Source organism: Callorhinchus milii, unplaced genomic scaffold, assembly GCF_018977255.1.
Source record: "Callorhinchus milii isolate IMCB2004 unplaced genomic scaffold, IMCB_Cmil_1.0 Scaffold17, whole genome shotgun sequence".
Taxonomy (NCBI): Eukaryota; Metazoa; Chordata; class Chondrichthyes; order Chimaeriformes; family Callorhinchidae; genus Callorhinchus; species Callorhinchus milii.
The window spans coordinates 359,261-375,954 of record NW_024704758.1 but is presented as its reverse complement, the minus strand read 5'-3'; the positions used below and the strand labels follow the sequence as shown (position 1 = coordinate 375,954).

The 16,694-nt window shown below is 40.0% G+C and overlaps 1 protein-coding gene across 1 annotated transcript in view; it reads right to left on the bottom strand.

Annotated features, from left to right (window-relative positions):
• The window catches only part of LOC103190818 (mucin-2-like), a 54,160-nt gene extending 39,117 nt beyond the window's left edge, over window positions 1-15,043 (bottom strand). The window contains 15 exon segments of the mRNA XM_042341546.1: window positions 696-790; window positions 1,129-1,293; window positions 1,411-1,548; window positions 2,116-2,185; window positions 2,297-2,407; window positions 3,050-3,188; window positions 4,594-4,711; window positions 6,250-6,375; window positions 6,486-6,705; window positions 6,946-7,058; window positions 7,140-7,227; window positions 9,087-9,201; window positions 10,293-10,554; window positions 10,807-10,872; window positions 14,935-15,043. Coding sequence (XP_042197480.1) covers window positions 696-790; window positions 1,129-1,293; window positions 1,411-1,548; window positions 2,116-2,185; window positions 2,297-2,407; window positions 3,050-3,188; window positions 4,594-4,711; window positions 6,250-6,375; window positions 6,486-6,705; window positions 6,946-7,058; window positions 7,140-7,227; window positions 9,087-9,201; window positions 10,293-10,554; window positions 10,807-10,872; window positions 14,935-15,010 — 1,902 coding nt within the window. The 5' untranslated portion in view covers window positions 15,011-15,043.
• Window positions 15,044-16,694: the final 1,651 nt, after the last annotated feature.

Sequence of the window (16,694 nt, the reverse complement as noted above, 5' to 3'; positions counted from 1 at the left end):
TTCCATTTACGGACCAGGGAATTTCCATGTGTAAGTGGCATACAAGGAACTCTCAGTCTGATTTGGATACGCTTAAGCATGGCGATGGTTTTCCGCATGCATCAGACACACAGCTGACCAAAAAAGGTCTCAGCCAGGGCTCAGTTGATAGCACTCTCGCTTCTGAGTCAGAAGGTTGTCGATTCAAGCCCCCAAAGTTCAAGTTGGGACTTTGAGCTCACAGTTAGACTGAAACTCCCATGCAGTGCTGGGAGATGCTTTGCTGAACCTGCCATCCCTTGGATAATATGTTAAACCGAGACCCCATCTCCCTGTTCAGGTGGATGTTAAAGATCCCTTGGCAATATTAAATAAGGAAAAGGAGTTTCTCCTGGTGTTCTAGCCAACAATCCACCAAATAAAAAATTGGTCATTCACATCAAGGCTGTTTGTGGAAAGTTGCTGTGCATAAATTGGCTGTCGTGTTCGACAACAAATACACACTTCACAGTAGAATCTTGTGATCCACTTTGAGACATCCACAATGTGATATGGTGCTATATCCAATCCAACGATTAATATTATAAGATCTCTTTTTTTTTGCTTATAGTTGGAAATAAGACAAATGGGCCTTTTAGATTAGTAAAGCCAATATACGAGACTGTACAGTAACCAACACAAAGTATACAATTCTGGGGTAATTTATTTGTACATACCTCAAAGTGGCGATCGGGACTGATCAACGAATGGCACACAGCAAATGGGGAGTCACTATCAAGAAGCAGTGAGCACCAATGCTTTGCATACTTTTCTATAACAATAGAGTAAGAAAAGGAGTATTTAGGGGGAAAGCTTGGGAACTGGTTAAAACTTATGTTGTAGCATCAACACGACTGTCTCCACACCTTCTCTTTAAATATTACATTCAGCCTGAGAGATTCAAGCTCCAGTCAATATCGTAACATGTTGTAGACAATGTTCTATTGTGTATCTCTCCTGTGTATTGTGTGATACTGGGGATAACACTCTTGTGTATGGATATGTTACATCCAATAATATGTTTTTTATATAATAACTCTCCTGTATATTTACACATCTATCATTGTAATCTCTAGACTGACATTTTAGAGGTAACTGTCACAGTCCTACCATTTTCAACACTGAGCGAACAAGGATTCTCGTGCACATCCTGTTTGTCTGGACAGCTGGCTTTGGTCTTCCATGTGTTTGCAAAAGCAGAAGCTGTCCCTTCTACGAGGCCACTGACTGCTTTAAAGTCATCATTTAGAACATTGTTGAAGTTTCCACAAAGACCTAAAAGAAGTAAAAAAAACACTTTTTGAAATACTATTTGTTACCATAAAAATAACAAGGTAGCTGCAAATCCAATGATGGGTTATTAACAGTACAGATAAATAAACTGAACCGTACCACACATCCGGCTCTCAAAGGATGGATCTAGAATTGTGTAGAGTTGCATCAGAGGTACCAGCTGTACCTGGAGCTGCAGCCCAAAGTTTGCCTGGAGGATGATGTAGAAGTTGGAGGGTCTGAATACTGTGACATTATCTGTGAAGAGAGGACACACACAGAAATGTAATGATCTAACCTATTTAAACAAAATGTCACAAGTAAATTATTTGGGAAACAACATTGCGGGAATTGGTTATTATCTTACTGTATAAATCAGTGGAAAATTCATGTTTGTAAAGTTTTGTTTTGCCCTTCAAAGAACTTTATACATTATATAACTGTATATTAAGCAGAATCTGCACAGTCTACTTGCCTGTTTAGACAAGCAGATGAACTTGCAGAAAATACAAGAGAGGGACCTGGATCTGTCCAGCAGAGGATAGGCAGTGGACTCACAATTCTCCACTCTATAATTCTCCATGAATTACAGATTGGTTTTGGCTTAGAATGAGGTCAATGCAGCTCAAAGTGTGTGCACAGGCTCACCTTATTCAATTACATTTTCTTGCTTTTTCCCCACATCTTTTAATATTATTTTCCCCGAAATAATTATCCAATTCCCTTTCAAATGTAACATTCCCAACTATGGGATAGTTGTCAAGAAGAGACAGGGAAAGCAAATCCAAATTGCATAAAAGTGATTGCGGATTCCACTGAATTTACCTCTGGTAAATGGTAACTGGGCTAACATTCCATTGAGAAAGACATTGCCGTTGGGTTTAACAACGATGATCTGTAAAAAACACGTTAATTAAAACTGGTTAATTCAAAAATTTATTTGCAATTGTGTTTTAAACTGTATGTTTAAATAATATTTTATATAAATTCGATTAAAAATCCTTACAGTGTGAGCTCCTTGGACAGTGAGCGTTACTGCCTTTAAGCATGTCTCGGATTCCGTGATGCCACATGGCTGCAGCTCCCCAAGGATAGTAAACATGCTGTTCTCACAATCCTGGAAGGAAGAATGAATAGAATAAGAGCTACTAGATTGAATAATTAAATTGGGACGAGACTATGGAGTGATTTGAAGCCCAAGAGAAAGATCTTAAAATCAATTTGTTAAGGTAGCGAGCTACTGGAGGTTGGTTAAGGATGGAAGTAATGGATGTGCAAGTTGATTTTTCGGGCCATATAGTTGGCTGGAGGTTATTCACCACCCTCAAACTTGGTTTGTAGCCAAATGCCGTTTTGCTTCTACTCGGTCATGCTGTGCTGAGCATCCTATTCTGATTCATAACAGCACCTCCTGGTTGATTATGGATTATCTGATAGCACACTGACAAACTTCTACTGCACTGAGTAGATTGAACGAAATTCATTCTACTAGATGTACTCAAGCATATACATGACAAGTTCAGTCTCCACCTGATCTGTGGTGTGTGGAAGTTACTCTACGATGTTCCGATTCATTGAAATTAGTTTTACTATGGAAGAATTTCAACAGTGAGGAAGACAGAATAATGTAATAATAAATCAATGCTCCAAGAACCTCTTTCAAGGGTAACTACTCAGTGAGAGCCCACCCTAAAATCAGCACCAAGAAACTAAAGATAATGTTGGTATTCTCCAGGTTTCCACATTTTGAGAACCTTACCTTAGAAAGCACATAGTAGCATCTTCCATGGAATGTGTAGTGACTCCCATCAAATGTATCAAAGTGAGAACCTCCCTCGATGGAACAAGTCCCAGGGCATGATAGATCAGTACAAGACCACTGGCCTCCTGTGCAAATGCTTTCAGGTTACAGGGAAGAAATATGTTTGAAGTCAGTTACTTCAAAATGTTGATGAGGAAACAATAAATTATAGATGACAATACAACAACTCACATTTATGTAGTGCCCTTCACATAATTTGAATGCTAAACATTGAGTGTGCTGGTGGTGGAGTGGGTATGGGTTAGGAAGAGGACAATCAAAGAGATAAGATTTAGGATGCTTTTGAAGACAGATAAAGAGGGGTAAGGGAAGAAGTTCCAGAAAGTGGGAGCACAGTGGCTGAATACTCAGCTGCTGATGGTGGGGCAGAGAAAGCGCAGCAGGCACAATTTTGCCAAATGGAAAGGAAAACCTAAGATTGAGGCTGGAGAACATCACAAAAGTGGAAGGGCATGAAGAAATTTTAGATGATTTCCACTGATCTTGAAGTCAATCTGCATGGAGACAGTGGAGACTGGTGAGGATGGAGGTGACGGGAATACAAACTTTCAAATGGGTAAGGACGCCTTGGGATGTCCTCCTGACGTGAAAGGCGCTCTATAAATGAAATCTTGTTGTTGTTGTTGTTGATGCAGGCAGCTGCGGTATGAAAGAGTTGGAACGTATGGATAGTGGAGCTGGCAAGACCAGCGAAGAGGGCAACTGAAAATTTCAGTCTGGAGATGACGAAGATGTGAATAGGATCAGGAGGAAGCCATTCAGTCCATAAAGCAAGCCTGTTCCACCAGTTCATTGATCTTTTAATCCTATTTTGCCAATGGCCATTTATTCCCTTATTTCCAAAGTATCCATTCATTTCAGTTTTGAACATCCTGATTGATTCTGCCTGTAAGACCTTCTAAAGCAAATGCATTCCACATGGTCACACTTTTTGGTGAAGAAATGTTCTCTTTGACCGTGCCTTCAGCTCCCCTCTCGACTCTCTTCCCCCTCCTCGCTCCCTCCCTTCCCTCCCCTCACCCTGACCATTTCCCCCCTCCTCTCTCCCTCCCTTCCCTCCCCTCACCCTGACCATTTCCCCCCTGCTCGGGTCATGACCCAACTGTGCAGCGCCTTGGGACGTCCTCCTGACGTGAAAGGCGCTCTATAAATGGAATCTTGTTGTTGTTGTCTTGTTGTTGTTCTCCGATCTCAATAACCGTTCCAGTCTTATTTTAACATTATGGCCTTTTTAGGTTCTTATAAGACATTCATGAGTTGCCCACTTTCTAGCTGTCGCTTCTCTTGATTATTTTAAACAACTCAATCACATCACCTATTAATTACCTCAACGCTAAGGAATAAAACTCAAACCTATCCAGACTCTCTAACAGATAAAAATCACTTTCATCACAATCAATCGTTGTTAGATCATTCTCTCAAAACAGGATATAACAATTAGACCCTTTTAGCCAGATATAGTGATAGCGTTTATTAATTACCAGTTGCTGCACTTGGTGGAATATTGTTCTCCAGAATCAAAAGCGAGACCATTATAGATACAGGAACACTGTTCAACTGGGATGCATCCCTTGTTGGAAATATCATCAAAAACAGTTCCTGAAATGTGAAATACGTAGCTTTGATATACGTCAGTTTCTTTACATGTAGATTATTCTGAGTTTATATGCTGTTACAAATACTGTTTCGTCATTTACTATATGGTTGATTTTGAAATACAATATGGTTTTATACAGTCATAATGCAACTGTATAACTGTAGAGCTAATATAACACTAACACAGCCCTCCCTGTAATGCTAATATAACACAGCCCTCCCTGTAATGCTAATATAACACAGCCCTCCCTGTAATGCTAATATAACACAGCCCTCCCTGTAATGCTAATATAACACAACCCTCCCTGTAATGCTAATATAACACAGCCCTCTCTGTAATGCTAATATTACACAGCCCTCTCTGTAATGCTAATATAACACAGCCCTCTCTGTAATGCTAATATAACACAGCCCTCCCTGTAATGCTAATATAACACAACCCTCCCTGTAATGCTAATATAACACAGCCCTCTCTGTAATGCTAATATTACACAACCCTCCCTGTAATGCTAATATAACACAGCCCTCTCTGTAATGCTAATATTACACAGCCCTCTCTGTAATGCTAATATAACACAGCCCTCTCTGTAATGCTAATATAACACAGCCCTCTCTGTAATGCTAATATAACACAGCCCTCTCTGTAATGCTAATATAACACAGCCCTCTCTGTAATGCTAATATAACACAGCCCTCTCTGTAATGCTAATATAACACAGCCCTCTCTGTAATGCTAATATAACACAGCCCTCCCTGTAATGCTAATATAACACAGCCCTCTCTGTAATGCTAATATAACACAGCCCTCCCTGTAATGCTAATATAACACAGCCCTCTCTGTAATGCTAATATAACACAGCCCTCTCTGTAATGCTAATATAACACAGCCCTCTCTGTAATGCTAATATAACACAGCCCTCTCTGTAATGCTAATATAACACAGCCCTCCCTGTAATGCTAATATAACACAACCCTCCCTGTAATACTAATATAACACAGCCCTCCCTGTAATGCTAATATAACACAGCCCTCCCTGTAATACTAATATAACACAGCCCTCCCTGTAATGCTAATATAACACAACCCTCCCTGTAATGCTAATATAACACAACCCTCCCTGTAATGCTAATATAACACAACCCTCCCTGTAATGCTAATATAACACAGCCCTCTCTGAAAAACGCTTATGTAACACATTCATAATTGTAACTCTGATACACAGTATGATGGCTACCCTCTAAAAGAGAAACAATATTAAAGATCCTTTGCATCACCTTGCCTGCTTCATACTCTCCTATAAGAAAATATTCAGTATTATAACTTCCTTAATAACAGAGACACTGTGAATTAGACACTCCTCAGTATAAGGATTCCAAAGATATCTAAAGGAATAAGAAAATTGTATTGTTTGAAGCTTCATTTTGGATGGAAGTTACAGCATTTGCATTGTACCTACATTATATTATATATATATATCAGCGTCAAGCCCTCGGAGATGTTGAGTTGCTTTTGTTGAGTTTTCATGAGGTACTTTAACTTACCAGGTGGACAGAAGCAGCCATCAATGCAGTGTTCCTCACACATCTGACTCCTGTCAGGGTTTAAACATGTGTCTGTACATGGAGTACCACACTCCTCATAGATCATATTAAATGGGCATGTCTTTTCTAAAACAGAAAGAAAGAACAGCAAGTTTTCAGTCCTTTGAATAATTCAACCAACATTTGGGATTTAGCTTGCGAGAGACCTGAAGCATCATCGGTTAAAAAATACTTGCCACAGAATCCATTTGTCCTCCAGTTGCCAGGTTTGCCACCAGCATGAGCGCACTGCCTCGAAAATTCGGACATGGAATTGCACAGGCAGAATGATAAAGTGTCTGCCTCTGAACAAAGACACATGTCTTGCATGCAACTCTCAATAAAAGGTGCTATATCTATCAGAATGTTGCAGTTGGAAAAGGCTTTGCCCGTGAGTAGGATTTCACACTCAGATCTCTGAGGAGGAGAAAAATAAATTACTCAGTGATAGTCGAATATTTTTACCAAGTTATATTGACTTTCTTTAAAAATAAATGTTCATATTGTATACTCTGTGAACCTTTCTGCTCAGAAAAGTATAAGCTTCCAGTGCTAAGGAATGCAAATTGTTTCTGTTCGATTCCTTATACCATTTAAAGTATTTTACAAGAAGATAAAGTAACAGAATACTTTTACTAAGGTAAATCATTCACTTACAAAATGTGAACATGTTTTGTCCCAATCAGCGTCTTGGCTAATGTCTTCACAATGCTCCATTGGACCATTCAGCTTCTGCAGGTTCCCAAACTGGACTGGTGTCAGATGGTAACCTGTAATAAGGAGTAATTAATAATGTGTTTTGCATCAGACACGATGCTTTCAAATCACGAGCCTCTGCCTCTTACACGTACCATTTGAAACAAACTCATTCCCAGGGATACCATTGAAATCACCACATAGGCCGCATGTTGTATTTTCATACTTTTTGCCCAGTTCAAGCTAATTCAAAGAAAAAGAAAGTCATTAGAAAGCATTCTCAGCTCATTTTCAAATACATTACAAAAACAATGATTTTTTGACAATTGTACGACTATTTGCTTTCTTTGAGATACACATTTCGGTAATTTTTTAAAAGAAGCTTCATCAATAACCATGTGGAAATGTTCAGTCATTAATATTGTGCTAACTAAAATATCCTTCATAATTTTTGTTCCTTTTTTGATAACTTCATCTTGAGTGGTGTTGTGACTGCATCCCACCAATCAAGTTGCTGTTATTTTAGATTGTCAGGTGGGGTAAAAGGCATGATCTATTGATCACAGCACAAACAACAACAACAACTTGCGGCCGCCACGCAGGGAGCGCCTCAGAACGCTTAACAGTGGTACAGCCTGAATCCGAGCTGGGGGAGGGGGGAGGTGGCCATAAGTAAGGTGAAACAGGAAAGTTTTCAGGTGAGAATTGAAAGAGGGGAGAGAGGGGGCAAGGCGGAGGGATTGAGCGAGAGTGTTTCAGAGTTTTGGGGCATAGTGGTTAAATGCACGACCTCCAATTGTAGGGCAGAGGGTATGAGGGACGAGCAAGAGGCCAGTTCTAGTCGAGCGGAGGTGCCGGGTGGTGGATTGGGGAGTGAGGGGGCTGGAGAGGTCGGGAGATGCCAGGGAGTGAATGGATTTGAACATGGGAGTGAGGATCTTGAAATCGATCTGTTCGGTGATGGGGAGCCAGTGGAGCCTGAGCAGGACTGGTAAGATGTGGGTACCATTTCCACAGATAGCACTTGTAAAAAGAGGAACATCATTAGGCTGATTATAGAATCAGATGAGGCACACAGAGCAAGCAGGTTTTCGGGAAAATCAGCTAAACCAGGGATAGCGCAAGGGCCACGTGCTGTTTGTGTGACTATTTTACGCATGAGTAATGCAGCCTGTACGCATGAGTAATGCAGCCATCACTGCAATAACCACTTTACATTACAATCAATACTTTTGATAACAAGTAGTATTTTGATAGTTCCAATGTGGGCCACTCATGGCACCAGGTAAGTATCTTCACTACATTTTTGAATCTTCCGTGCAGAAAGCAGTTTGGGTCCAACACAGTGTTCAGATACCAAGGACTATTTATACGTGGAGTGTTGTAAATTAAAAAATTGCTTGAAAGAAAATCTGGACCAATAAGATAAACTGGGCATGTTCACTCTGGAGACGAAAAGGTTGAGGGGCCATATGATTATGGTCTTTAAGATTCTGAAGGGACAAGATAATGTAGACCATGATAACCTGTTTATCTTGTACTAAACAGTAGAATCAGAGGATATGGCTTGCAATTAAACGGCGGGGGTGGGGCAGGGGTAAATTCAGACAAATCTGCAGAAACATTACTTCAGTGAGTTACTAGTAAACTTATGGAACAAGTTCTCTAGGGAGACAGTGGAAGCAGAAAATGTTTTTCCAAGAGTAAATTAAATGGATTTCTGCTGGAAAATGATATCTCAGGATACAGTATATAGTTTGGGACACAATATGACTGCTAGGATGGTGGAAGGTGAACTAGATGGATTTTGGTCTTCTTTCACCAAGCAAATTCTTATGTTCTTATGTTCAATGGAGGCTGAGTGACTGTCTGCCAAGCAGCAAGGGCACAATCCTTGTTGCAAGGTGGCTGTTCTCTCAGAGAAGGGAACATGCTTTGTAAAGGGAGAACCTTATCCAATAAATGAGGGAGGAAGTTGAAGAAATGCAACATTCATCTTTACAACTAAAATGGTTTCTTATCAAGTAAAAATCTCCAACAAATATGCTTAGTACTGTTGCATAGTATCCATTCACATGGTTATTCATGCCAAATGTTCGTACCATGAGGGCATCGTTTCCATTCCACGTGAAAGTCAGACCAATCTTTGCAGTGACCCGGGTGTAAATATTGATTTGTTCTATCATGACACCAGACTGACTGTATGGCAGTGTCACCCTGGATAAAAACAAAACATTATGCCTCATTTTAATGCACACTTTCCAATTCAATGCTTTTTTTGACCTACACAATGGTATTTACAAAAAAAGTTAATTTCCTATATAATTTGTAGTTCCGTCAAATACCACTAAAACAGTAAACATATGAAGCTTTTACATACACAACTAATCACATGCTGGGTTGCAGCTCAAGAGCATTTGACTACAGCTGAAAGGAGTTATTGTAACCTTGTACAGATCACTGTCAAGATAAATTTGAGATATTTCGCTAACTTCTTAAAAAGTATATGTGTTTTGGAGAGGGTTCAGAGAAAAGTCACAGAGATGTAACTTTGGGGTTTAGATCAGAACTGAATTTGCTTTCATTAGAATCAAGAAGATTGGGTGAGAGGGAGAAAACATGATTCAGTGTGTTTTTTAATTGCAGAGAGGCAGAGGTGATAAAGATTTAAGCAGAGTGTTTGACTTAAATGTGAGAGAGGAACTGATGGCCGTGTAAACAAGCCTAAAGTAAACAAGGGAGGGGAGGGGAAGGGGGGTGGCCGATGGCATGGTCGAAGAGGAGGGCCTTGAGGCGGGACTTGATGGAAGGTTAAGAAGGGGGCGAGGCAGAGTAACTGGGGGATGGAATTCCAGAGGTTGGAGGCAGAGTGGCTGAAGGCTCACCCGCCAATGGTGTTATTATTATTATTAATGGGGGAATAAGCTAGTGGTGATGTTGAATGCCAAATCTCCTGCTTTTACTTGGTTACATTTTTGCAGTGTGTGGGAGTGAGGCTGAATGACATGTTGTTCTATACAGACCCACATACATTCCCTGGTGCATGGCTGCTGGAAGGAGGGAGAGTGCGAGGCCACACACTGCAGCTCCATATCTACTCACTGAATAGCCAAGCCTCTCGCCCCATGTCACAGAGGCTAACACAACTATTATTTCATTGTGATAGCCTGCAGATGACCTACAGCTACAAATGATTCCGACACTTTGCTTCCGATTGTGCCCAAGTCCCACTCTGCGCTGTGCCAATACATAGAAAGACATTCATAAAACAGCAAAATGAAAAAATTTATAAAATGCAAACTGCTTACATAGTCTCATCCACTGCAATGGTTGAATTAATTATTTCAATAACTAATCCTTCTATTTTCATGACAATTTGACTGATTTTTGGATGACCATTCAAAACAATACGTCTTATCTGGATGTTGAATTCCTCATAAGCACTTAAACAATCGGAAGCCAGGACATAATTGCAGAGTCCTGGGAAATGGTAAACGTCTCCATCAAAGGTCTTAAAGTGGTAGTTTCCCCAGGAGCTGCACACGTGATCATTATGGGCAGGATTATGACCTAGGAATTAAAAATAATAGATATGATAAGAATACAAAGAGTATAATAAGTTGCATACACACGTGGAACTTTTAGTGGTCAATTTATCTTGCATTCACCCTGCTAACCATCACACCAGTGTCGTGAGATGAAAGTCAGTGGGCTAGTCTGTGGGAACATACTTTAAGAATTGAATGTAGGATGTACGATACTTGTATATGTCAATGTGAAAAGGAATGCATCCCAAATGCTTTTATTTAATAAATTACTTACTTGTAATATTTGCTCTGCCTGGAATGATCTTTGTTGTATCAAGTGGAAAAAATTCTGTTACCAGATCTAAAGAAAAATAGGATATTAAATGTGAAGCTAATTTTATTGAAGGCTATTTTCACAGACAGGCTCATTCATATTTGAGTTATGCAAAGCCAAGACTGAATAAAATGATCACAAGAAAGATACTGTGAACCATAAAGTTAATGCCACAAACTATTTCTTAAATACCTCTGATTTGTTGCCTCGGCTTAAGAATAACGCATATCTTTGAATTCAGTGTAATCATGTACAGCTTACCAATGCAATGTTCTGGGCAGTTTCATCATATTTGTTCATCTTGGACCATCATAGTACTAATAATAATCCTTGTATACTAGGGATTTGGTATGCAAGTGTTAGAAAAGGTTGTTTCTAATATAATTTAGTAAGTAAAGTAATGGAGGAATTAGTGGTGTATGTATATATATATCCACATATATAGAAATATATATTGTAGAAATTAGGGGAGAAACAAACTGTAAATCGGGATTAGAAACTGTTTACTTTGACCAGTGGTGAGATGTTTGGAATCTGCAGAATAAGTTGTCCTGGTTCTAAAAGGTTAACGGTCAGTCAGTTGTGATAGGGAAGGAAGATATAAAACAGGCTTTGAGACAGGCACAAGGCGATCACAAGTGGCAGGATTCTTCGAGATAGGAAGAGACTGCCACTCGCTGATAATAATAATAAGGAAGCCTGCATTTCCTTTGAACACCTAAGCAAGGCAACCCAGTATTCTGTAAACACATGCTGATCGTGCTAATGGCACCTACCAAGCAGATGGTAGGCACCAACTCTGGAAGGGAAAAACAAGCTGTCATGTGCTAAACAACAACAAGATTACATTTGTGTAGTGCCTTTCACGTTGGGAGGACGTCCCAAGGCGCTGGACAGTGACAGCATTTCACACCCGAGCTGGGGTTGGGTGGGGGAGGGGAGGGGAAGGGGGTGGCTGATGGCATGGTCGAAGAGGAGGGTTTTGAGGCAGGACTTGAAGGAGGCTAAGGAGGGGGCGAGGCGGAGTGACAGGGGATGGAATTCCAGAGGTTGGGGGCAGAGTGGCTGAAGGCTCTCCCGCCAATGGTGGGGCGAGTGGGGTCGGGGGATGTGGAGCAGCCAGAGCCGGCTGAGTGGAGGGAACGAGCGGGTTGTATACATGGGGCAAAATAGTATAACTATGCTAACTTTAGGCAAGTAAGGTAGCAGATCAAGAGGTGAGAAGCTGTAGTGAAGATATCACAACTGGCTGCTCCAAAACTGGTATACTGTTTGTTACTTATGTTAGTGTCAGAACTTTTCTATCTGTTTTGTATGAGTTGCTTTTGTCATCAAAAACTCTATTACACCATAGTTGGTTTGTTGGGTCATAATTTGAACCACGGGATCGGAAATCCCAACAAATTGGACCCGACAAGTTTTTTTATCATCAGTAACTAAGAATAGAAATAGGCCAGGGGCCAACAAATTGTATGTATAAGGTTAAGCAATATTGGGTAAAGTTTGTAAAATATTGAGCGGTAACAAACCCTTTAGCTCTCACACAGCTAAACAGACAAAGAGAAATTTGTTTGAATTCTAATAACTCGTGTGAAAAAGGGATATTGACTCAGGGAGTCACAAGAAAACAAACCCGGCGAAGTTTTTGTGTTATTCAATAAGACTTGGGGAGTCTTAACTGAAGTATTGGCTTAGGGAGCCAGACAGGTAAAATTCGGGGAGTTTTACACCCGCGGACTCAGGGAGATCTATGGGACAAACAGACTCGGGGAACCAGAGACAAACTCGGGGAGTTTGAATTTAAGTGCCGGCTCCGGGAGACCTACAAAATAGGATTCAGGGAGTCGTGGAGGAAAATAGAACTCATGGAGTTTTATCAGAGTAGACTCGGGGAGATCTACAGAATAAAGACTCAGGGAAGTCTGAATAAAATATAAAAAGGGAAACTCGACAAAGTTTCTAGGTAAAACGGATCTCGGCGAAGATCTTTTGGGGAAAAAAGTTTTTTTCCAAAAAAATGATGAGCCAATCCAGAGAGCAATTGCTATGGGATACTTTTGAGACATGGATGAAAATAGGTTCAAAGGAGGGGGATTATGTGGCAAAGGAGGAGCTGGCAGTTGAAAATGTAAAAGGGAAGTGCGCAAAAGAAACATTCCGAAAGTGGTTACAGAAGTATGAAAGGGATTTATGTAAGAAAGTGGGGGCAAGAGCGGAGGAACTCAAAACAGAGCAGTTAGCGTCAACCAAAACTATTGAGCAAGGCCTAATATGGATAGAAGATAAGGTTGCAAAGGGAGAACTGAAGAATGGGGGAAGTAACTGCAGGGCGGTTAATGAAATATATTATGTGGAGGGGTTGTCCGGGAACTCAGAAAAGGATTAAGGAGTTAGAAAAAATGTTAGGAGAGAAAGAGGAGGAGGTAAAGATAGAAAGGGAGAGGCACGAAATGGAAAAAATCTTGTTAGAGGAAAAAGAAAACAAATTCAAAGAAAGACGCGAAATAGAAAAAACTTTCTAAGAAGGAAAGGAGTGTGAAGTGGCTCGATTGAGACAGGCTCTAGAGGAAAAAAAGAGAGTCGACAAACCGCAAATTGGAACTGTATGCGGAATTAGGAAAAAACATTCAGGGTAAAAATGAAAACCCCCGGAAATTCCACGAACACCTGGTGGAACTTACAGGCTGACCCAGTATGCAGATCCAGAAAGAGGGGAAATCGAAAGGCAGGTAGACTATAAGGTGTTGTTCGTGTGGAAACTATCACCTTCTGTTAAAAGGATGCTCGGAGTATCGGTTGATACGGGTCAGAATGGAATTCTTACTGTGAAAAGCCGAGCAGGCTTTTGATAATCAAAATACCAGTCAGCGGGGTGGAATTAAACACAAGTCAGCAGTCGCGGTCCATGAGGTAGAAGGACAGAGTCCCATGAATAACTATGGAAAAGGGGGTAGTTGGCGAGGACAGAATAGACCATACGGACGCAACAACCCCGGCGACGGCCGGGGTTATAACATTACAAGAAGGGGTAGTAATTGGAGTAATGCCTCTAGCGAATGCTATAAATGTGGGGGTAGAAGGCACTTTGCTCATGATTGTCCAAGCGAGCCAAAGCTGGGGTCTAACAAAATGGAAATTTCTCCTATATCACCTCTGAACCTTCGCCCATTGACATCACATTGAATCAGATGGCCTGGTTAACTATCAACAATTGCTAGATGTATATCATAGTCAGGTGTCCTGGTCAACAATCCCCAAATAAATTGAATCATTCACGCCATGGTTGTTTGTGGGACATTGCAATGCGCAACTGGCTGCTGCATTTTGCCCACAAAATAATCAGTCACTCCACATTACAGTATATCCTGTGAAGTGCTTTGAGGTGTCTCAATGACTTGCTATGGCACTACGTCAAATGCAAGGATTATTATTACTACAAAATCCGTACCTCACTTTAAAATATATCCTGTGAATTATTTTGAGAATCCTCCTTACGTGAAAGGTGTTACATCAAATGCAAAGATTATTATTAGCAGTAGCAAATATCAGATTATAACCGAATGAGTGATGTAATTCTAATAAAGCATCAACATGTCACAGAAAAATGATAGGTGTTAGTAATCATTAATAAATCAGTAATCACTAAGAAATTCTTCAAGATGGGACTCAGGGAACCTTCTGAAATATTTAATAAAACATTTTTTGAACCAGAATTTACATTGAAAATTTTACAGATAAAACAGAATTTTTATAAGGAGAATAACTACTTGCATTAATTTGTAAGAATATGCAATTTTCAAAAATATTCAGCAAACCATTTTTACCAGAATTCATATTTAGTACCGATGTCAAAATGCTCCCATTAGGGCTATTAGATTAAGGTTATTCAGTCTGCTTTACTGCTTAATCACATCATTAATGTCTCAATTATTTTAAAAATCAAGTTCAAACCAACAAAACAATTAGTTTTAACAATTTCTCAACATTTGTACATTTATCATTGATAAATATAAATATCTGTATCTAAACCACATGATACTTGAAACTACCAAAGTAGTTTTTATTTTAAAATAGGAAAACTCTTCTTACGTTGAGAAGCCATGGAGCGGTAAGAGCAGACTACCAGTATAAGGATCCCTATCGATGCATCTTTGCTTGTCCCCATCTTGGACAAAGCTCGGCACCAGTTAGCGAGGCCACTGCAAGGTGCAGGTCACCTGTGGCTCAGTCTTTTATGCAAGAAAGTGGTTGGCACAGTACCCAGATTGCTAACGTCTTCAGGGTGGAGCTCCTAAATGCTTCACTTAGTTGTACCCTAAGTGTAAATAGTAAGACACTGTAGGGCTCTGATTTCTGAAATTCTTTGGTAGATATTGTTTGCTAAATGGGAGTTCGAACTTTGTGATTTATTTCTTCAACAAAAAGAAAGTTTCCTGGGAAACTGATAGTAAATCAAATCGAAGAGTCATTGCCTTTACATTATGAAGTAATTGTGCATATTAAAAAAAATCAATATTTTATTTCTTACTTGCTTAAATAACATTAACCGGATCTCAACAATGCAAGGTGTCTAAATTAGCCATGACATTTAGAAGATGTTTATTTACCAGCACATACATGCCGGATGGTATGAAGGCAAATTAATGTTGCACAAACCAACCTTTTGATTCCAAAACTCTTCCCCTATTAGTGATGTCCCATCAATGCCACATCATATTGCTGCAGGATTACTGTGGCACCATATAGTCCATGGACGGCCAACTTGCGGCCTGCATGACTAATCTACACATGTGTAGTATGGCCTATGGGCTACAAGTTGCCCAAGTTGTGGAGTCCTGTAGCTCAGTGGTTAGAGCACTCGCTTTGCAAGTGAGAGACCTGAGTTCAATTCCAGGCAGAGGGTGAAACCTTGGGCAAGTTTCCTTACTCCACACAGAGCCTAATAATAATCCCTCCAAAACCAAAAACAATAATAAATTGGTCATTTTCAATCCACGACTGTTTGTAAGACACTGTTGTGTGTAATTGGGTTTTCGCCCACAAATATACAGTTAATTCACTTTACAGTATATTCTGTGAAGCGCTTTGAAATGTCGCGAAAAGACGTGAAAAGCGCTATACCAAATGTAAGGATTATTATTATTATTATCCCTGCTATAGCCAAACAATACTTTAGCTCCATGTTACGTAGAAATGCTACTGGGACTTGGATAAGTGAGAAAAATATTCACTCCAGCTAAATTTCAATTTCATTATGAATTGCTTACTTAAAATGGAGACGTGATTTCCATTCAAATTAATTAATTTCTGAGGATTTTCTCTGATGACATCTCAATTGTAAGTGAGCTCAGGGTTAATTAGAATCATGCAATCATAGAATATTACATCACAAAAGGAAGCCACAGCATGCCTCTTCTTTGGAAGAGCTACCCAAGCAGTCCCAATTCCCCGTTCTTTCCCTGTATCCTTGTAAGTTTTTCCTTTTCAAGTATCTATCTAATGTCCTTTTGAAAGTTGTTACTGAATCTGTTTCCACTACCCTTTCAGGCAGTGTATTCCAGACTGTAACAACTGTGTAAAAAAAATTCTCCTCATCTCCTCTCTGGTTCTTTTGCCAATTATCTTGAATCTACGTGCCCTCGTTACTGACCTACCTGCCAATGGAAACAGTTTCTCCCTATCTACTCTATCGAAACCTTTCAAAATTTTGAACGCCTCTATTAAATCTCCTGTTAACCTTCTCTGCTATAAGGAGAACAATCCCATCTTCTCTAGTCTCTCCACATGACTAAAGTCCCTCATCCCTGGTACTATTATGGTAAATCTCTTCTGCACTCTCTCCAAGGCCT